The sequence below is a fragment of the Scyliorhinus torazame genome, chromosome 19 (assembly GCF_047496885.1).
Source record: "Scyliorhinus torazame isolate Kashiwa2021f chromosome 19, sScyTor2.1, whole genome shotgun sequence".
Lineage (NCBI taxonomy): Eukaryota > Metazoa > Chordata > Chondrichthyes > Carcharhiniformes > Scyliorhinidae > Scyliorhinus > Scyliorhinus torazame.
The window spans coordinates 15679366-15701109 of NC_092725.1; the positions used below are offsets into that span (position 1 = coordinate 15679366).

General features: G+C 52.8%; 1 protein-coding gene across 2 annotated transcripts in view; it reads left to right on the forward strand.

Annotated features, from left to right (window-relative positions):
* Positions 1 to 21744, forward strand: part of LOC140396027 (RUS family member 1-like) — a 111997-nt gene that overhangs the window by 40662 nt on the left and 49591 nt on the right. For both annotated transcript variants that reach the window (XM_072484083.1, XM_072484082.1), the window contains 2 exons: positions 18657 to 18702; positions 20043 to 20075. In XM_072484083.1, coding sequence (XP_072340184.1) covers positions 18657 to 18702; positions 20043 to 20075 — 79 coding nt within the window. The remainder of the gene's footprint in view (positions 1 to 18656; positions 18703 to 20042; positions 20076 to 21744) is intronic.

A 21744-nucleotide genomic window follows, 5' to 3' on the forward strand; every position in this document is an offset into this window, starting at 1 on the left:
CCTCTCTCTCTCAGGGAGATATCTGTACACTGACTGGTGTCTCTCAGTCCCCTCTCTCTCAGGGAGATATCTGTACACTGACTGGTGTCTCAGTCCCCTCTCTCTCTCAGGGAGATATCTGTACACTGACTGGTGTCTCTCAGTCCCCTCTCTCTCAGGGAGATATCTGTACACTGACTGGTGTCTCTCAGTCCCTCTCTCTCGGGGAGATATCTGTACACTGACTGGTGTCTCTCAGTCCCCTCTCTCAGGGAGATATCTGTACACTGACTGGTGTCTCTCAGTCCCCTCTCTCTCAGGGAGATATCTGTACACTGACTGGTGTCTCTCAGTCCCCTCTCTCTCAGGGAGATATCTGTACACTGACTGGTGTCTCTCAGTCCCCCCTCTCTCTCTCAGGGAGATATCTGTACACTGACTGGTGTCTCTCAGTCCCCTCTCTCAGGGAGATATCTGTACACTGACTGGTGTCTCTCAGTCCCCTCACTCTCAGGGAGATATCTGTACACTGACTGGTGTCTCTCAGTCCCCTCTCTCTCTCAGGGAGATATCTGTACACTGCCTGGTGTCTCTCAGTCCCCTCTCTCTCAGTGAGATATCTGTACACTGACTGGTGTCTCTCAGTCCCCCCTCTCTCAGGGAGATATCTGTACACTGACTGGTGTCTCTCAGTCCCCTCTCTCTCTCAGGGAGATATCTGTACACAGACTGGTGTCTCTCAGTCCCCTCTCTCTCTCGGGGAGATATCTGTACACAGACTGGTGTCTCTCAGTCCCCTCTCTCTCTCGGGGAGATATCTGTACACTGACTGGTGTCTCTCAGTCCCCTCTCTCTCAGGGAGATATCTGTACACTGACTGGTGTCTCTCAGTCCCCTCTCTCCCAGGGAGATATCTGTACACTGACTGGTGTCTCTCAGTCCCCTCTCTCCCAGGGAGATATCTGTACACTGACTGGTGTCTCTCAGTCCCCTCTCCCTCTCAGGGAGGTATCTGTACACTGACTGGTGTCTCTCAGTCCCCTCTCTCTCAGGGAGATATCTGTACACTGACTGGTGTCTCAGTCTCCTCTCTCTCTCAGGGAGATATCTGTACACTGACTGGTGTCTCTCAGTCCCCTCTCTCTCTCAGGGAGATATCTGTACACTGACTGGTGTCTCTCAGTCCCCTCTCTCCCAGGGAGATATCTGTACACTGACTGGTGCCTCTCAGTCCCCTCTCCCTCTCAGGGAGGTATCTGTACACTGACTGGTGTCTCTCAGTCCCCTCTCTCTCAGGGAGATATCTGTACACTGACTGGTGTCTCAGTCTCCTCTCTCTCTCAGGGAGATATCTGTACACTGACTGGTGTCTCTCAGTCCCCTCTCTCTCTCAGGGAGATATCTGTACACTGACTGGTGTCTCTCAGTCCCTCTCTCTCGGGGAGATATCTGTACACTGACTGGTGTCTCTCAGTCCCCTCTCTCTCAGGGAGATATCTGTACACTGACTGGTGTCTCAGTCTCCTCTCTCTCTCAGGGAGATATCTGTACACTGACTGGTGTCTGTCAGTCCCCCCTCTCTCTCAGGGAGATATCTGTACACTGACTGGTGTCTCTCAGTCCCTCTCTCTCAGGGAGATATCTGTACACTGACTGGTGTCTCTCAGTCCCCTCTCTCCCAGGGAGATATCTGTACACTGACTGGTGTCTCTCAGTCCCCTGTCCCTCTCAGGGAGGTATCTGTACACTGACTGGTGTCTCTCAGTCCCCTCTCTCTCAGGGAGATATCTGTACACTGACTGGTGTCTCAGTCTCCTCTCTCTCTCAGGGCGATATCTGTACACTGACGGGTGTCTCTCAGTCCCCTCTCTCTCTCAGGGCGATATCTGTACACTGACTGGTGTCTCAGTCTCCTCTCTCTCTCAGGGCGATATCTGTACACTGACGGGTGTCTCTCAGTCCCCTCTCTCTCTCAGGGAGATATCTGTACACTGACTGTTGTCTCTCAGTCCCCTCTCTCTCAGGGAGATATCTGTACACTGACTGGTGTCTCTCAGTCCCCTTTCTCTCAGGGAGCTATCTGTACACTGACTGGTGTCTCTCAGTCCCCTCTCTCTCAGGGAGATTTCTGTACACTGACTGGTGTCTCTCAGTCCCCTCTCTCTCAGGGAGATATCTGTACACTGACTGGTGTCTCTCAGTCCCCTCACTCTCAGGGAGATATCTGTACACTGACTGGTGTCTCTCAGTCCCCTCTCTCTCAGTGAGATATCTGTACACTGACTGGTGTCTCTCAGTCCCCTCTCTCTCAGGGAGATATCTGTTCACTGACTGGTGTCTCTCAGTCCCCTCACTCTCAGGGAGATATCTGTACACTGACTGGTGTCTCTCAGTCCCCTCTCTCTCAGTGAGATATCTGTACACTGACTGGTGTCTCTCAGTCCCCTCTCCCTCAGGGAGATATCTGTACACTGACTGGTGTCTCTCAGTCCCCTCTCTCTCTCAGGGAGATATCTGTACACAGACTGGTGTCTCTCAGTCCCCTCTCTCTCTCGGCGAGATATCTGTACACTGACTGGTGTCTCTCAGTCTCCTCTCTCTCAGGGAGATATCTGTACACTGACTGGTGTCTCTCAGTCCCCTCTCTCTCAGGGAGATATCTGCACACTGACTGGTGTCTCTCAGTCCCCTCTCCCTCAGGGAGATATCTGTACACTGACTGGTGTCTCTCAGTCCCCTCTCTCTCTCGGGGAGATATCTGTACACAGACTGGTGTCTCTCAGTCCCCTCTCTCTCAGGGAGATATCTGTACACTGACTGGTGTGTCTCAGTCCTCTCTCTCTCTCTCTCGGGGAGATATCTGTACACTGACTGGTGTCTCTCAGTCCTCTCTCTCTCAGGGAGATATCTGTACACTGACTGGTGTGTCTCAGTCCCCCCTCTCTCTCAGTGAGATATCTGTACACTGACTGGTGTCTCTCAGTCCCCTCTCTCTCTCAGGTAGATAGCTGTACACTGACTGGTGTCTCTCAGTCCCCTCTCTCTCAGGGAGATATCTGTACACTGACTGGTGTCTCTCAGTCCCCTCTCTCTCTCAGGGAGATATCTGTACACTGACTGGTGTCTCTCAGTCCTCTCTCAGGGAGATATCTGTACACTGACTGGTGTCTCTCAGTCCCCTCTCTCTCTCAGGTAGATAGCTGTACACTGACTGGTGTCTCTCAGTCCCCTCTCTCTCAGGGAGATATCTGTACACTGACTGGTGTCTCTCAGTCCCCTCTCTCTCTCAGGGAGATATCTGTACACTGACTGGTGTCTCTCAGTCCCCTCTCTCTCTCAGGTAGATAGCTGTACACTGACTGGTGTCTCTCAGTCCCCTCTCTCTCTCGGGGAGATATCTGTACACTGACTGGTGTCTCTCAGTCCCCTCTCTCTCAGGGAGATATCTGTACACTGACTGGTGTCTCTCAGTCCCCTCTCTCTCAGGGAGATACCTGTACACTGACTGGTGTCGCTCAGTCCCCTCTCTCTCTCGGGGAGATATCTGTACACTGACTGGTGTCTCTCAGTCCCCTCTCTCTCTCTCAGGGAGATATCTGTACATTGACTGGTGTCTCTCAGTCCCCTCTCTCTCTCATGGAGATATCTGTACACTGACTGGTGACTGTCAGTCCCCCCTCTCTCAGGGAGATATCTGTACACTGACTGTGTCTCTCAGTGACCTCTCTCTCTCTCTGGGAGATATCTGTACACTGACTGGTGTCTCTCAGTCCCCTGTATCTCAGGGAGATATCTGTACACTGACTGGTGATTCTCAGTCCTCTCTCTCAGGGAGATATCTGTACACTGACTGGTGTCTCTCAGTCCCCTCTCTCCCAGGGAGATATCTGTACACTGACTGGTGTCTCTCAGTCCCCTCTCTCTCAGGGAGATATCTGTACACTGACTGGTGTCTCTCAGTCATCTCTCTCAGGGAGATATCTGTACACTGACTGGTGTCTCTCAGTCCCCCCTCTCTCTCAGGGAGATATCTGTACACTGACTGGTGTCTCTCAGTCCCCTCTCTCCCAGGGAGATATCTGTACACTGACTGGTGTCTCTCAGTCCCCTCTCTCTCAGGGAGATATCTGTACACTGACTGGTGTCTCTCAGTCCCCTCTCTCTCTCAGGGAGATATCTGTACACTGACTGGTGTCTCTCAGTCCTCTCTCTCTCAGGGAGATATCTGTACACTGACTGGTGTCTCTCAGTCCCCTCTCTCTCAGGGAGATATCTGTACACTGACTGGTGTCTCAGTCCCCTCTCTCTCAGGGAGATATCTGTACACTGACTGGTGTCTCTCAGTCCCCTCTCTCTCAGGGAGATATCTGTACACTGACTGGTGTCTCTCAGTCCCTCTCTCTCGGGGAGATATCTGTACACTGACTGGTGACTCTCAGTCCCCTCTCTCAGGGAGATATCTGTACACTGACTGGTGTCTCTCAGTCCCCTCTCTCTCAGGGAGATATCTGTACACTGACTGGTGTCTCTCAGTCCCCTCTCTCTCAGGGAGATATCTGTACACTGACTGGTGTCTCTCAGTCCCCCCTCTCTCTCTCAGGGAGATATCTGTACACTGACTGGTGTCTCTCAGTCCCCTCTCTCAGGGAGATATCTGTACACTGACTGGTGTCTCTCAGTCCCCTCACTCTCAGGGAGATATCTGTACACTGCCTGGTGTCTCTCAGTCCCCTCTCTCTCAGTGAGATATCTGTACACTGACTGGTGTCTCTCAGTCCCCCCTCTCTCAGGGAGATATCTGTACACTGACTGGTGTCTCTCAGTCCCCTCTCTCTCTCAGGGAGATATCTGTACACAGACTGGTGTCTCTCAGTCCCCTCTCTCTCTCGGGGAGATATCTGTACACAGACTGGTGTCTCTCAGTCCCCTCTCTCTCTCGGGGAGATATCTGTACACTGACTGGTGTCTCTCAGTCCCCTCTCTCTCAGCGAGATATCTGTACACTGACTGGTGTGTCTCAGTCCCCTCTCTCTCTCGGGGAGATATCTGTACACTGACTGGTGTCTCTCAGTCCTCTCTCTCTCAGGGAGATATCTGTACACTGACTGGTGTGTCTCAGTCCCCCCTCTCTCTCAGGGAGATATCTGTACACTGACTGGTGTCTCTCAGTCCCCTCTCTCTCTCAGGTAGATAGCTGTACACTGACTGGTGTCTCTCAGCCCCCTCTCTCTCAGGGAGATATCTGTACACTGACTGGTGTCTCTCAGTCCCCTCTCTCTCTCAGGGAGATATCTGTACACTGACTGGTGTCTCTCAGTCCCCTCTCTCTCAGGGAGATATCTGCACACTGACTGGTGTCTCTCAGTCCCCTCTCTCTCTCGGGGAGATATCTGTACACTGACTGGTGTCTCTCAGTCCCCTCGATCTCAGGGAGATATCTGTACACTGACTGGTGTCTCTCAGTCCCCTCTCTCTCAGGGAGATATCTGTACACTGACTGGTGTCTCTCAGTCCCCTCTCTCCCAGGGAGATATCTGTACACTGACTGGTGTCTCTCAGTCCCCTCTCTCCCAGGGAGATATCTGTACACTGACTGGTGTCTCTCAGTCCCCTCTCTCTCAGGGAGATATCTGTACACTGACTGGTGTCTCTCAGTCCCTCTCTCTCGGGGAGATATCTGTACACTGACTGGTGTCTCTCAGTCCCCTCTCTCAGGGAGATATCTGTACACTGACTGGTGTCTCTCAGTCCCCTCTCTCTCAGGGAGATATCTGTACACTGACTGGTGTCTCTCAGTCCCCTCTCTCTCAGGGAGATATCTGTACACTGACTGGTGTCTCTCAGTCCCCCCTCTCTCTCTCAGGGAGACATCTGTACACTGACTGGTGTCTCTCAGTCCCCTCTCTCAGGGAGATATCTGTACACTGACTGGTGTCTCTCAGTCCCCTCACTCTCAGGGAGATATCTGTACACTGACTGGTGTCTCTCAGTCCCCTCTCTCTCAGTGAGATATCTGTACACTGACTGGTGTCTCTCAGTCCCCTCTCTCTCTCAGGGAGATATCTGTACACAGACTGGTGTCTCTCAGTCCCCTTTCTCTCTCGGGGAGATATCTGTACACAGACTGGTGTCTCTCAGTCCCCTCTCTCTCTCGGGGAGATATCTGTACACTGACTGGTGTCTCTCAGTCCCCTCTCTCTCAGGGAGATATCTGTACACTGACTGGTGTGTCTCAGTCCCCTCTCTCTCTCGGGGAGATATCTGTACACTGACTGGTGTCTCTCAGTCCTCTCTCTCTCAGGGAGATATCTGTACACTGACTGGTGTGTCTCAGTCCCCCCTCTCTCTCAGGGAGATATCTGTACACTGACTGGTGTCTCTCAGTCCCCTCTCTCTCTCAGGTAGATAGCTGTACACTGACTGGTGTCTCTCAGTCCCCTCTCTCTCAGGGAGATATCTGTACACTGACTGGTGTCTCTCAGTCCCCTCTCTCTCTCAGGGAGATATCTGTACACTGACTGGTGTCTCTCAGTCCTCTCTCTCTCAGGGAGATATCTGTACACTGACTGGTGTCTCTCAGTCCCCTCTCTCTCTCGGGGAGATATCTGTACACTGACTGGTGTCTCTCAGTCCCCTCGATCTCAGGGAGATATCTGTACACTGACTGGTGTCTCTCAGTCCCCTCTCTCTCTGGGAGATATCTGTACACTGACTGGTGTCTCTCAGTCCCCTCTCTCTCTCGGGGAGATATCTGTACACTGACTGGTGTCTCTCAGTCCCCTCTCTCTCAGGGAGATATCTGTACACTGACTGGTGTCTCTCAGTCCCCTCTCTCTCTCGGGGAGATATCTGTACACTGACTGGTGTCTCTCAGTCCCCTCTCTCTCAGGGAGATATCTGTACACTGACTGGTGTCTCTCAGTCCCCTCTCTCTCGGGGAGATATCTGTACACTGACTGGTGTCTCTCAGTCCCCTCTCTCTCAGGGAGATATCTGTACACTGACTGGTGTCTCTCAGTCCCCTCTCTCTCAGGGAGATATCTGTACACTGACTGGAGTCTCTCAGTCCCCCTCTCTCTCAGGGAGATATCTGTACACTGACTGGTGTCTCTCAGTCCCCTCTCTCTCAGGGAGATATCTGTACACTGACTGGTGTCTCTCAGTCCCCTCTATCTCGGGGAGATATCTGTACACTGACTGGTGTCTCTCAGTCCCCCCTCTCTCTCTCAGGGAGATATCTGTGCACTGACTGGTGTCTCTCAGTCCCCTCTCTCTCTCAGGGAGATATCTGTACACTGACTGGTGTCTCTCAGTCCGCTCTCTCTCAGGGAGATATCTGTACACTGACTGGTGTCTCTCAGTCCTCCCTCTCTCTCAGGGAGATATCTGTACACTGACTGGTGTCTTTCAGTCCCCTCTCTCTCTCAGGGAGATATCTGTACACTGACTGGTGTCTCTCAGTCCCCTCTCTCTCTCAGGGAGATATCTGTACACTGACTGGTGTCTCTCAGTCCCCTCTCTCTCAGGGAGATATCTGTACACTGACTGGTGTCTCTCAGTCCTCTCTCTCAGGGAGATATCTGTACACTGACTGGTGTCTCTCAGTCCCCTCACTCTCAGGGAGATATCTGTACACCGACTGGTGTCTCTCAGTCCCCTCTCTCTCAGTGAGATATCTGTACACTGACTGGTGTCTCTCAGTCCCCTCTCTCTCAGGGAGATATCTGGACACTGACTGGTGTCTCTCAGTCCCCTCTCTCTCTCAGGGAGATATCTGTACACAGACTGGTGTCTCTCAGTCCCCTCTCTCTCTCGGGGAGATATCTGTACACAGACTGGTGTCTCTCAGTCCCCTCTCTCTCTCGGGGAGATATCTGTACACTGACTGGTGTCTCTCAGTCCTCTCTCTCTCAGGGAGATATCTGTACACTGACTGGTGTCTCTCAGTCCCCTCTCTCAGGGAGATATCTGTACACTGACTGGTGTCTCTCAGTCCCCTCTCTCTCAGGGAGATATCTGTACACTGACTGGTGTCTCTCAGTCCCCTCTCTCTCAGGGAGATATCTGTACACTGACTGGTGTCTCTCAGTCCCCCCTCTCTCTCTCAGGGAGACATCTGTACACTGACTGGTGTCTCTCAGTCCCCTCTCTCAGGGAGATATCTGTACACTGACTGGTGTCTCTCAGTCCCCTCACTCTCAGGGAGATATCTGTACACTGACTGGTGTCTCTCAGTCCCCTCTCTCTCAGTGAGATATCTGTACACTGACTGGTGTCTCTCAGTCCCCTCTCTCTCAGGGAGATATGTGTACACTGACTGGTGTCTCTCAGTCCCCTCTCTCTCTCAGGGAGATATCTGTACACAGACTGGTGTCTCTCAGTCCCCTTTCTCTCTCGGGGAGATATCTGTACACAGACTGGTGTCTCTCAGTCCCCCCTCTCTCTCTCAGGGAGACATCTGTACACTGACTGGTGTCTCTCAGTCCCCTCTCTCTCAGGGAGATATCTGTACACTGACAGGTGTGTCTCAGTCCCCTCTCTCTCTCGGGGAGATATCTGTACACAGACTGGTGTCTCTCAGTCCCCTCTCTCTCTCGGGGAGATATCTGTACACTGACTGGTGTCTCTCAGTCCCCTCTCTCTCAGGGAGATATCTGTACACAGACTGGTGTCTCTCAGTCCCCTCTCTCTCTCGGGGAGATATCTGTACACTGACTGGTGTCTCTCAGTCCCCTCTCCCTCAGGGAGATATCTGTACACTGACTGGTGTGTCTCAGTCCCCCCTCTCTCTCAGGGAGATATCTGTACACTGACTGGTGTCTCTCAGTCCCCTCTCTCTCTCAGGTAGATAGCTGTACACTGACTGGTGTCTCTCAGTCCCCTCTCTCTCAGGGAGATATCTGTACACTGACTGGTGTCTCTCAGTCCCCTCTCTCTCTCAGGGAGATATCTGTACACTGACTGGTGTCTCTCAGTCCTCTCTCTCTCAGGGAGATATCTGTACACTGACTGGTGTCTCTCAGTCCCCTCTCTCTCTCGGGGAGATATCTGTACACTGACTGGTGTCTCTCAGTCCCCTCGATCTCAGGGAGATATCTGTACACTGACTGGTGTCTCTCAGTCCCCTCTCTCTCAGGGAGATATCTGTACACTGACTGGTGTCTCTCAGTCCCCTCTCTCTCTCGGGGAGATATCTGTACACTGACTGGTGTCTCTCAGTCCCCTCTCTCTCAGGGAGATATCTGTACACTGACTGGTGTCTCTCAGTCCCCTCTCTCTCTCGGGGAGATATCTGTACACTGACTGGTGTCTCTCAGTCCCCTCTCTCTCAGGGAGATATCTGTACACTGACTGGTGTCTCTCAGTCCCCTCTCTCTCGGGGAGATATCTGTACACTGACTGGTGTCTCTCAGTCCCCTCTCTCTCAGGGAGATATCTGTACACTGACTGGTGTCTCTCAGTCTCCTCTCTCTCAGGGAGATATCTGTACACTGACTGGAGTCTCTCAGTCCCCCTCTCTCTCAGGGAGATATCTGTACACTGACTGGTGTCTCTCAGTCCCCTCTCTCTCAGGGAGATATCTGTACACTGACTGGTGTCTCTCAGTCCCCTCTATCTCGGGGAGATATCTGTACACTGACTGGTGTCTCTCAGTCCCCCCTCTCTCTCTCAGGGAGATATCTGTGCACTGACTGGTGTCTCTCAGTCCCCTCTCTCTCTCAGGGAGATATCTGTACACTGACTGGTGTCTCTCAGTCCGCTCTCTCTCAGGGAGATATCTGTACACTGACTGGTGTCTCTCAGTCCTCTCTCTCTCTCAGGGAGATATCTGTACACTGACTGGTGTCTTTCAGTCCCCTCTCTCTCTCAGGGAGATATCTGTACACTGACTGGTGTCTCTCAGTCCCCTCTCTCTCTCAGGGAGATATCTGTACACTGACTGGTGTCTCTCAGTCCCCTCTCTCTCAGGGAGATATCTGTACACTGACTGGTGTCTCTCAGTCCTCTCTCTCAGGGAGATATCTGTACACTGACTGGTGTCTCTCAGTCCCCTCACTCTCAGGGAGATATCTGTACACCGACTGGTGTCTCTCAGTCCCCTCTCTCTCAGTGAGATATCTGTACACTGACTGGTGTCTCTCAGTCCCCTCTCTCTCAGGGAGATATCTGGACACTGACTGGTGTCTCTCAGTCCCCTCTCTCTCTCAGGGAGATATCTGTACACAGACTGGTGTCTCTCAGTCCCCTCTCTCTCTCGGGGAGATATCTGTACACAGACTGGTGTCTCTCAGTCCCCTCTCTCTCTCGGGGAGATATCTGTACACTGACTGGTGTCTCTCAGTCCTCTCTCTCTCAGGGAGATATCTGTACACTGACTGGTGTGTCTCAGTCCCCCCTCTCTCTCAGGGAGATATCTGTACACTGACTGGTGTCTCTCAGTCCCCTCTCTCTCTCAGGTAGATAGCTGTACACTGACTGGTGTCTCTCAGTCCCCTCTCTCTCAGGGAGATATCTGTACACTGACTGGTGTCTCTCAGTCCCCTCTCTCTCTCGGGGAGATATCTGTACACTGACTGGTGTCTCTCAGTCCCCTCGATCTCAGGGAGATATCTGTACACTGACTGGTGTCTCTCAGTCCCCTCTCTCTCAGGGAGATATCTGTACACTGACTGGTGTCTCTCAGTCCCCTCGATCTCAGGGAGATATCTGTACACTGACTGGTGTCTCTCAGTCCCCTCTCTCTCAGGGAGATATGTGTACACTGACTGGTGTCTCTCAGTCCCCTCTCTCTCTCAGGGAGATATCTGTACACAGACTGGTGTCTCTCAGTCCCCTTTCTCTCTCGGGGAGATATCTGTACACAGACTGGTGTCTCTCAGTCCCCTCTCTCTCTCGGGGAGATATCTGTACACTGACTGGTGTCTCTCAGTCCCCTCTCTCTCAGGGAGATATCTGTACACTGACTGGTGTGTCTCAGTCCCCTCTCTCTCTCGGGGAGATATCTGTACACAGACTGGTGTCTCTCAGTCCCCTCTCTCTCTCGGGGAGATATCTGTACACTGACTGGTGTCTCTCAGTCCCCTCTCTCTCAGGGAGATATCTGTACACAGACTGGTGTCTCTCAGTCCCCTCTCTCTCTCGGGGAGATATCTGTACACTGACTGGTGTCTCTCAGTCCCCTCTCCCTCAGGGAGATATCTGTACACTGACTGGTGTGTCTCAGTCCCCCCTCTCTCTCAGGGAGATATCTGTACACTGACTGGTGTCTCTCAGTCCCCTCTCTCTCTCAGGTAGATAGCTGTACACTGACTGGTGTCTCTCAGTCCCCTCTCTCTCAGGGAGATATCTGTACACTGACTGGTGTCTCTCAGTCCCCTCTCTCTCTCAGGGAGATATCTGTACACTGACTGGTGTCTCTCAGTCCTCTCTCTCTCAGGGAGATATCTGTACACTGACTGGTGTCTCTCAGTCCCCTCTCTCTCTCGGGGAGATATCTGTACACTGACTGGTGTCTCTCAGTCCCCTCGATCTCAGGGAGATATCTGTACACTGACTGGTGTCTCTCAGTCCCCTCTCTCTCAGGGAGATATCTGTACACTGACTGGTGTCTCTCAGTCCCCTCTCTCTCTCGGGGAGATATCTGTACACTGACTGGTGTCTCTCAGTCCCCTCTCTCTCAGGGAGATATCTGTACACTGACTGGTGTCTCTCAGTCCCCTCTCTCTCTCGGGGAGATATCTGTACACTGACTGGTGTCTCTCAGTCCCCTCTCTCTCAGGGAGATATCTGTACACTGACTGGTGTCTCTCAGTCCCCTCTCTCTCGGGGAGATATCTGTACACTGACTGGTGTCTCTCAGTCCCCTCTCTCTCAGGGAGATATCTGTACACTGACTGGTGTCTCTCAGTCTCCTCTCTCTCAGGGAGATATCTGTACACTGACTGGAGTCTCTCAGTCCCCCTCTCTCTCAGGGAGATATCTGTACACTGACTGGTGTCTCTCAGTCCCCTCTCTCTCAGGGAGATATCTGTACACTGACTGGTGTCTCTCAGTCCCCTCTATCTCGGGGAGATATCTGTACACTGACTGGTGTCTCTCAGTCCCCCCTCTCTCTCTCAGGGAGATATCTGTGCACTGACTGGTGTCTCTCAGTCCCCTCTCTCTCTCAGGGAGATATCTGTACACTGACTGGTGTCTCTCAGTCCGCTCTCTCTCAGGGAGATATCTGTACACTGACTGGTGTCTCTCAGTCCTCTCTCTCTCTCAGGGAGATATCTGTACACTGACTGGTGTCTTTCAGTCCCCTCTCTCTCTCAGGGAGATATCTGTACACTGACTGGTGTCTCTCAGTCCCCTCTCTCTCTCAGGGAGATATCTGTACACTGACTGGTGTCTCTCAGTCCCCTCTCTCTCAGGGAGATATCTGTACACTGACTGGTGTCTCTCAGTCCTCTCTCTCGGGGAGATATCTGTACACTGACTGGTGTCTCTCAGTCCCCTCACTCTCAGGGAGATATCTGTACACCGACTGGTGTCTCTCAGTCCCCTCTCTCTCAGTGAGATATCTGTACACTGACTGGTGTCTCTCAGTCCCCTCTCTCTCAGGGAGATATCTGGACACTGACTGGTGTCTCTCAGTCCCCTCTCTCTCTCAGGGAGATATCTGTACACAGACTGGTGTCTCTCAGTCCCCTCTCTCTCTCGGGGAGATATCTGTACACAGACTGGTGTCTCTCAGTCCCCTCTCTCTCTCGGGGAGATATCTGTACACTGACTGGTGTCTCTCAGTCCTCTCTCTCTCAGGGAGATATCTGTACACTGACTGGTGTGTCTCAGTCCCCCCTCTCTCTCAGGGAGATATCTGTACACTGACTGGTGTCTCTCAGTCCCCTCTCTCTCTCAGGTAGATAGCTGTACACTGACTGGTGTCTCTCAGTCCCCTCTCTCTCAGGGAGATATCTGTACACTGACTGGTGTCTCTCAGTCCCCTCTCTCTCTCGGGGAGATATCTGTACACTGACTGGTGTCTCTCAGTCCCCTCGATCTCAGGGAGATATCTGTACACTGACTGGTGTCTCTCAGTCCCCTCTCTCTCAGGGAGATATCTGTACACTGACTGGTGTCTCTCAGTCCCCTCGATCTCAGGGAGATATCTGTACACTGACTGGTGTCTCTCAGTCCCCTCTCTCTCAGGGAGATATCTGTACACTGACTGGTGTCTCTCAGTCCCCTCTCTCTCTCTCGGGGAGATATCTGTACACTGACTGGTGTCTCTCAGTCCCCTCTCTCTCAGGGAGATATCTGTACACTGACTGGTGTCTCTCAGTCCCCTCCCTCTCTCGGGGAGATATCAGTACACTGACTGGTGTCTCTCAGTCCCCTCTCTCTCAGGGAGATATCTGTACACTGACTGGTGTCTCTCAGTCCCCTCTCTCTCGGGGAGATATCTGTACACTGACTGGTGTCTCTCAGTCCCCTCTCTCTCAGGGAGAAATCTGTACACTGACTGGTGTCTCTCAGTCCCCTCTCTCCCAGGGAGATATCTGTACACTGACTGGTGTCTCTCAGTCCCCTCTCTCTCTCAGGGAGATATCTGTACACTGACTGGTGTCTCTCAGTCCTCTCTCTCTCAGGGAGATATCTGTACACTGACTGGTGTCTCTCAGTCCCCTCTCTCTCAGGGAGATATCTGTACACTGACTGGTGTCTCAGTCCCCTCTCTCTCTCAGGGAGATATCTGTACACTGACTGGTGTCTCTCAGTCCCCTCTCTCTCAGGGAGATATCTGTACACTGACTGGTGTCTCTCAGTCCCTCTCTCTCGGGGAGATATCTGTACACTGACTGGTGTCTCTCAGTCCCCTCTCTCAGGGAGATATCTGTACACTGACTGGTGTCTCTCAGTCCCCTCTCTCTCAGGGAGATATCTGTACACTGACTGGTGTCTCTCAGTCCCCTCTCTCTCAGGGAGATATCTGTCCACTGACTGGTGTCTCTCAGTTCCCCTCTCTCTCCCAGGGAGATATCTGTACACTGACTGGTGTCTCTCAGTCCCCTCTCTCAGGGAGATATCTGTACACTGACTGGTGTCTCTCAGTCCCCTCACTCTCAGGGAGATATCTGTACACTGACTGGTGTCTCTCAGTCCCCTCTCTCTCAGTGAGATATCTGTACACTGACTGGTGTCTCTCAGTCCCCTCTCTCTCAGGGAGATATCTGTCCACTGACTGGTGTCTCTCAGTCCCCTCTCTCTCTCAGGGAGATATCTGTACACAGACTGGTGTCTCTCAGTCCCCTCTCTCTCTCGGGGAGATATCTGTACACTGACTGGTGTCTCTCAGTCCACTCTCTCTCAGGGAGATATCTGTACACTGACTGGTGTGTCTCAGTCCCCTCTCTCTCTCGGGGAGATATCTGTACACTGACTGGTGTCTCTCAGTCCTCTCTCTCTCAGGGAGATATCTGTACACTGACTGGTGTGTCTCAGTCCCCCCTCTCTCTCAGGGAGATATCTGTACACTGACTGGTGTCTCTCAGTCCCCTCTCTCTCTCAGGTAGATAGCTGTACACTGACTGGTGTCTCTCAGTCCCCTCTCTCTCAGGGAAATATCTGTACACTGACTGGTGTCTCTCAGTCCCCTCTCTCTCTCAGGGAGATATCTGTACACTGACTGGTGTCTCTCAGTCCCCTCTCTCTCAGGGAGATATCTGTACACTGACTGGTGTCTCTCAGTCCCCTCTCTCTCTCGGGGAGATATCTGTACACTGACTGGTGTCTCTCAGTCCCCTCTCTCTCAGGGAGATATCTGTACACTGACTGGTGTCTCTCAGTCCCCTCTCTCTCGGGGAGATATCTGTACACTGACTGGTGTCTCTCAGTCCCCTCTCTCTCAGGGAGCTATCTGTACACTGACTGGTGTCTCTCAGTCCCCTCTCTCTCAGGGAGATATCTGTACACTGACTGGAGTCTCTCAGTCCCCCTCTCTCTCAGGGAGATATCTGTACACTGACTGGTGTCTCTCAGTCCCCTCTCTCTCAGGGAGATATCTGTACACTGACTGGTGCCTCTCAGTCCCCTCTCTCTCGGGGAGATATCTGTACACTGACTGGTGTCTCTCAGTCCCCCCTCTCTCTCTCAGGGAGATATCTGTACACTGACTGGTGTCTCTCAGTCCCCTCTCTCTCAGGGAGATATCTGTCCAGTGACTGGTGTCTCTCAGTCTGCTCTCTCTCAGGGAGATATCTGTGCACTGACTGGTGTCTCTCAGTCCCCTCTCTCTCTCAGGGAGATATCTGTACACTGACTGGTGTCTCTCAGTCCGCTCTCTCTCAGGGAGATATCTGTACACTGACTGGTGTCTCTCAGTCCTCTCTCTCTCTCAGGGAGATATCTGTACACTGACTGGTGTCTTTCAGTCCCCTCTCTCTCTCAGGGAGATATCTGTGCACTGACTGGTGTCTCTCAGTCCCCTCTCTCTCTCAGGGAGATATCTGTACACTGACTGGTGTCTCTCAGTCCGCTCTCTCTCAGGGAGATATCTGTACACTGACTGGTGTCTCTCAGTCCTCTCTCTCTCTCAGGGAGATATCTGTACACTGACTGGTGTCTCTCAGTCCCCTCTCTCTCAGGGAGATATCTGTACACTGACTGGTGTCTCTCAGTCCTCTCTCTCAGGGAGATATCTGTACACTGACTGGTGTCTCTCAGTCCCCTCACTCTCAGGGAGATATCTGTACACCGACTGGTGTCTCTCAGTCCCCTCTCTCTCAGTGAGATATCTGTACACTGACTGGTGTCTCTCAGTCCCCTCTCTCTCTGGGAGATATCTGTACACTGACTGGTGTCTCTCAGTCCCCTCTCTCTCTCAGGGAGATATCTGTACACAGACTGGTGTCTCTCAGTCCCCTCTCTCTCTCGGGGAGATATCTGTACACAGACTGGTGTCTCTCAGTCCCCTCTGTCTCTCGGGGAGATATCTGTACACTGACTGGTGTCTCTCAGTCCTCTCTCTCTCAGGGAGATATCTGTACACTGACTGGTGTGTCTCAGTCCCCCCTCTCTCTCAGGGAGATATCTGTACACTGACTGGTGTCTCTCAGTCCCCTCTCTCTCTCAGGTAGATAGCTGTACACTGACTGGTGTCTCTCAGTCCCCTCTCTCTCAGGCAGATATCTGTACACTGACTGGTGTCTCTCAGTCCCCTCTCTCTCTCGGGGAGATATCTGTACACTGACTGGTGTCTCTCAGTCCCCTCAATCTCAGGGAGATATCTGTACACTGACTGGTGTCTCTCAGTCCCCTCTCTCTCAGGGAGATATCTGTACACTGACTGGTGTCTCTCAGTCCCCTCTCTCTCTCGGGGAGATATCTGTACACTGACTGGTGTCTCTCAGTCCCCTCTCTCTCAGGGAGATATCTGTACACTGACTGGTGTCTCTCAGTCCTCTCTCTCTCTCGGGGAGATATCTGTACACTGACTGGTGTCTCTCAGTCCCCTCTCCCTCAGGGAGATATCTGTACACTGACTGGTGTCTCTCAGTCCCCTCTCTCTCGGGGAGATATCTGTACACTGACTGGTGTCTCTCAGTCCCCTCTCTCTCAGGGAGATATCTGTACACTGACTGGTGTCTCTCAGTCCCCTCTCTCTCAGGGAGATATCTGTACACTGACTGGAGTCTCTCAGTCCCCCTCTCTCTCAGGGAGATATCTGTACACTGACTGGTGTCTCTCAGTCCCCTCTCTCTCGGGGAGATATCTGTACACTGACTGGTGTCTCTCAGTCCCCCCTCTCTCTCTCAGGGAGATATCTGTACACTGACTGGTGTCTCTCAGTCCCCTCTCTCTCAGGGAGATATCTGTACAGTGACTGGTGTCTCTCAGTCCGCTCTCTCTCAGGGAGATATCAGTACACTGACTGGTGTCTCTCAGTCCCCTCTCTCTCTCTCAGGGAGATATCTGTACACTGACTGGTGTCTCTCAGTCCTCTCTCTATCGCAGGGAGATATCTGTACACTGACTGGTGTCTCTCAATCCCCTCTCTCTCTCAGGGATATATCTGTACACTGACTGGTGTCTCTCTGTCCCCTCTCTATCTCAGGGAGATATCTGTACACTGACTGGTGTCTCTCAGTCCTCTCTCTCCTAGGGAGATATCTGTACACTGACTGGTGTCTCTCAGTCCCCTCTCTATCAGGGAGATATCTGTGCACTGACTGGTGTCTCTCAGTCCCCCCTGTCTCTCAGGGAGATATCTGTACACTGACTGGTGTCTCTCAGTCCCCTCTCTCTCAGGGAGATATCTGTACACTGACTGGTGTCTCTCAGTCCCCTCTCTCTCTCAGGGAGATATCTGTACACTGACTGGTGTCTCTCAGTCCCCTCTCTCTCTCAGGGAGATATCTGTACACTGACTGGTGTCTCTCAGTCCTCTCTCTCTCTCAGGGAGATATCTGTACACTGACTGGTGTCTCTCAGTCCCCTCTCTCTCTCAGGGAGATATCTGTACACTGACTGGTGTCTCTCAGTCCTCCCTCTCAGGGAGATATCTGTACACTGACTGATGTCTCTCAGTCCCCTCTCTTGTCAAAGCTGGAGAGAACTTTGAATGGTGGGTAGGTGGGGGATCGAGGGAGACGGGGAGAAGGTGGGTAGGTGGGGGATTGAGGGATACGGGGAGAAGGTGGGTAGGCGGGGGATTGAGGGAGATGGGGAGAAGGTGGGAAGGTGGGGGATTGAGGGATACGGGGAGAAGGTGGGGAGGTGGGGATTCAGGTATACGGGGAGAAGGTGGGTAGGTGGACTGAGGGATACGGGGAGAAGGTGGGTAGGTGGACTGAGGGATACGGGGAGGAGGTGGGTCGGTGGGGGATTGAGGGATACGGGGAAGAGGTGGGTAGGTGGGGGATTGAGGGATACGGGGAGAAGGTGGGTAGGTTGGGATTGAGGGATATGGGGAGGAGGTGGGTAGGTGGGGGATTGAGGGAGACGGGGAGAAGGTGGGTAGGCTGGGATTGAGGGATATGGGGAGGAGGTGGGTAGGTGGGGGATTGAGGGAGATGGGGAGAAGATGGGTAGGTGGGGGATTGAGGGATACGGGGAGGAGGTGGGTAGGTGGGGGATTGAGGGATATGGGGAGAAGGTGGGTAGGTGGGAGATTGAGGGCTACGGGGAGAAGGTGGGTTGGTGGGGGATTGAGGGATACGGGGAGAAGGTGGGTAGGTGGGGGATTGAGGGATACGGGGAGAAGGTGGGTAGGTGGGAGATTGAGGGCTACGGGGAGAACGTGGGTAGCTGGGGCATTGAGGGATACGGGGAGAAGGTGGGTAGGTGGGGGATTGAGGGATACGGGGAGAAGGTGGGTAGGTGGGGGATTGAGGGATACGGGGAGAAGGTGTGGAGGTGGGGGATTGAGGGATACGGGGAGAAGGTGGGGGATTGAGGGATATGGGGAGGAGGTGGGGAGGTGGGGGATATAGGAATGAGAGAGTTTTTACAATATAACGTCCTGGCAATGACAACCTCAATTTGAGGGGCGAGGGAGGGGGTGGCGGGGAGGGGGGGGGGGGGGGGGGGGGGGAGGTGCCCGGAGACTCCAGCCCAATGTGTATTAAGCCTGCGTTTGGTTTGAAATCGGTTGTGTGGTAAATTACGCTGACTGCCTGTAAACCTCTCCCCAGATGGAACAGGAATGGTGGGCCGCATTCTCTTTGCCTGGTCGAAGGGGTATGTATGTCTCCTTTACCACTGACAATCAACACTGTGTCCAGGGCAAGCAGTCCATGTCCAAATGCAGAGTTAGTGTCCTCCGCCCCAACCACATTCAGCTGCTTGAACAGTGACTTCCCTTCCATCATAAGGTCAGAAGTGGGGAGGTTTGCGGGCGACTGCACAATGTTCACCATTCGCGACTCCTCAGGTAATGAACCGTCCCTGTCCAAATGCAGCAAGACCTGGACAATATCCAGGCTCGGGGCTGACGAGGGGCAAGTTACATTCACACCACACAAGTGCCCGGTAATGACCATCTCCTCCAAGAGAGGATCTAACCACTGCCCCTTATTCAATGGCATTCCCATCGCTGAATCTCCACAATCAACATCCTGGGGGTTCCCATTGATCAGAAACTGGACCCAGCCACATAAACACTGCGGCTCCCAGAGCAGGTCAGAGGCTGGGAATCCTGCGGAGAGCAACTCACCTCCTGACCCCCCCCCCCCAAAGCCTGTCCACCATCTGATGTGTTGAGTGTTCTGGATCACATACAGGTCACCAACACTTGAAATAGTGCAACACTATTTTATTGAATCATTAACTGTTTAACATACTCAGACTGTGGGTTACTACGATACTAGCTTCAACTAAAGACCTTTGCCTTGTCCTAACCAGTCGATGCACTCAGCACATGGTGCATGTCTGTGTTGCAGGCTGTGAGCTCTGTCCTCCTAGCTAGCTGCAACTCGAATGAGCGGGAACTCTGATGCCCCCTGTCTTGAAGTGCGTGTGCTCTCTCTGGTGATTGGCTGCGGTGTTGTGTGTGTTGATTGGTCCCGCTGTGTGTCCATCAGTGTGTGTCTGCACCATGATATACTGGTGTATATTATGACACCATCTACGAGGACACAAGTCAGGAGTGTGATGGGACACTCTCCACTTGCCTGGATGAGTGGCGGCTCCCAACACCGTCCCCCCCCGCCCCTCCCCCCAACCCCCCCACACACACACCATCCTGACTGGGAAATATATCGGCCATTCCTTCACTGTCGCTGGGTCAGAATCCCGGAACTCCCTCCCTAACAGCACGGTGGGTGTACCTACACCACACGGGACTGCAGCGGCTCAAGATGGCGGCTCACCCACCACCTTCCTGAGGGGCAGTTCGGGATGGGGGATAAATGCTGGGCCTGGGCAGCGAAAACCACATCCCGTGAAATAACTTTTAAAGAGCAGAGCCTTCGTTATTTTGTGACCTCCTGTTCTCGCAGCGTGAGTTAGGCCGTGGGCCTCAAGTTAAACGTGACTCTCTCTCCCCATTATCCCTCTTCCCTGCTTTTGTTCCCACACAGGAGCACATTGGACTGCGACGCAAAGAAATGGAGGTGAGTTCAACGAACGTCACTCGGTGTTCCCGAGGAGGTCGAGTGACCACAAACTGGGAAAGCCACTTTTACACTGTATCCAGCCCCGTGCTGTAACTGTCCTGGGAGTGTTTGATGGGGACAGTGTAGCGGGAGCTTTACTCTGTATCTAACCCCGTGCTGTACCTGTCCTGGGAGTGTTTGATGGGGACAGTGTAGAGGGAGCTTTACTCTGTATCTAACCCCATGCTGTACCTGTCCTGGGAGTGTTTGTTGGGGACAGTGTAGAGGGAGCTTTACTCTGTATCTAACCCCATGCTGTACCTGTCCTGGGAGTGTTTGATGGGGACAGTGTAGAGGGAACTTTACTCTGTATCTAACCCCGTGCTGTACATGTCCTGGGAGTGTTTGATGGGGACAGTGTAGAGGGAGCTTTACTCTGTATCTAACCCCGTGCTGTACCTGTCCTGGGAGTGTTTGATGGGGACAGTGTAGAGGGAGCTTTACTCTGTATCTAACCCCGTGCTGTACCTGTCCTGGGAGTGTTTGATGGGGACAGTGTAGAGGGAACTTTACTCTGTATCTAACCCCGTGCTGTACCTGCCCTGGGAGTGTTTGATGGGGACAGTGTCGAGGGAGCTTTACTCTGTATCTAACCCCGTGCTGTACCTGTCCTGGGAGTGTTTGATGGGGACAGTGTAGAGGGAGCTTTACTCTGTATCTAACCCCGTGCTGTACCTGTCCTGGGAGTGTTTGATGGGGACAGTGTAGAGGGAGCTTTACTTGTATCTAACCCCGTGCTGTACCTGTCCTGGGAGTGTTTGATGGGGACAGTGTAGAGGGAGCTTTACTCTGTATCTAACCCCGTGCTGTACTTGTCCTGGGAGTGTTTGATGCGGACAGTGAAGCGGGAGCTTTACTCTGTACCTAACCCGTGCTGTACCTGTCCTGGGAGTGTTTGATGGGGACAGTGTAGAGGGAGCTTTACTCTGTATCTAACCCCGTGCTGTAGAGGGAGCTTTACTCTGTATCTAACCCCGTGCTGTACCTGTCCTGGGAGTGTTTGATGGGGACAGTGTAGAGGGGGCTTTACTCTGTATCTAACCCCGTGCTGTACCTGTCCTGGGAGTGTTTGATGGGGACAGTGTAGAGGGAGCTTTACTTGTATCTAACCCCGTGCTGTACCTGTCCTGGGAGTGTTTGATGGGGACAGTGTAGAGGGAGCTTTACTCTGTATCTAACCCCGTGCTGTACTTGTCCTGGGAGTGTTTGATGCGGACAGTGAAGCGGGAGCTTTACTCTGTACCTAACCCGTGCTGTACCTGTCCTGGGAGTGTTTGATGGGGACAGTGTAGAGGGAGCTTTACTCTGTATCTAACCCCGTGCTGTAGAGGGAGCTTTACTCTGTATCTAACCCCGTGCTGTACCTGTCCTGGGAGTGTTTGATGGGGACAGTGTAGAGGGAGCTTTACTCTGTATCTAACTCCGTGCTGTACCTGTCCTGGGAGTGTTTGATGGGGACAGTGTAGAGGGAGCTTTACTCTGTATCTAACCCCGTGCTGTAGAGGGAGCTTTACTCTGTATCTAACCCCGTGCTGTATCTGCTCTGGGAGTGTTTGATGGGGACAGTGTAGAGGGAGCTTTACTCTGTATCTAACCCCGTGCTGTACCTGTCCTGGGAGTGTTGGAG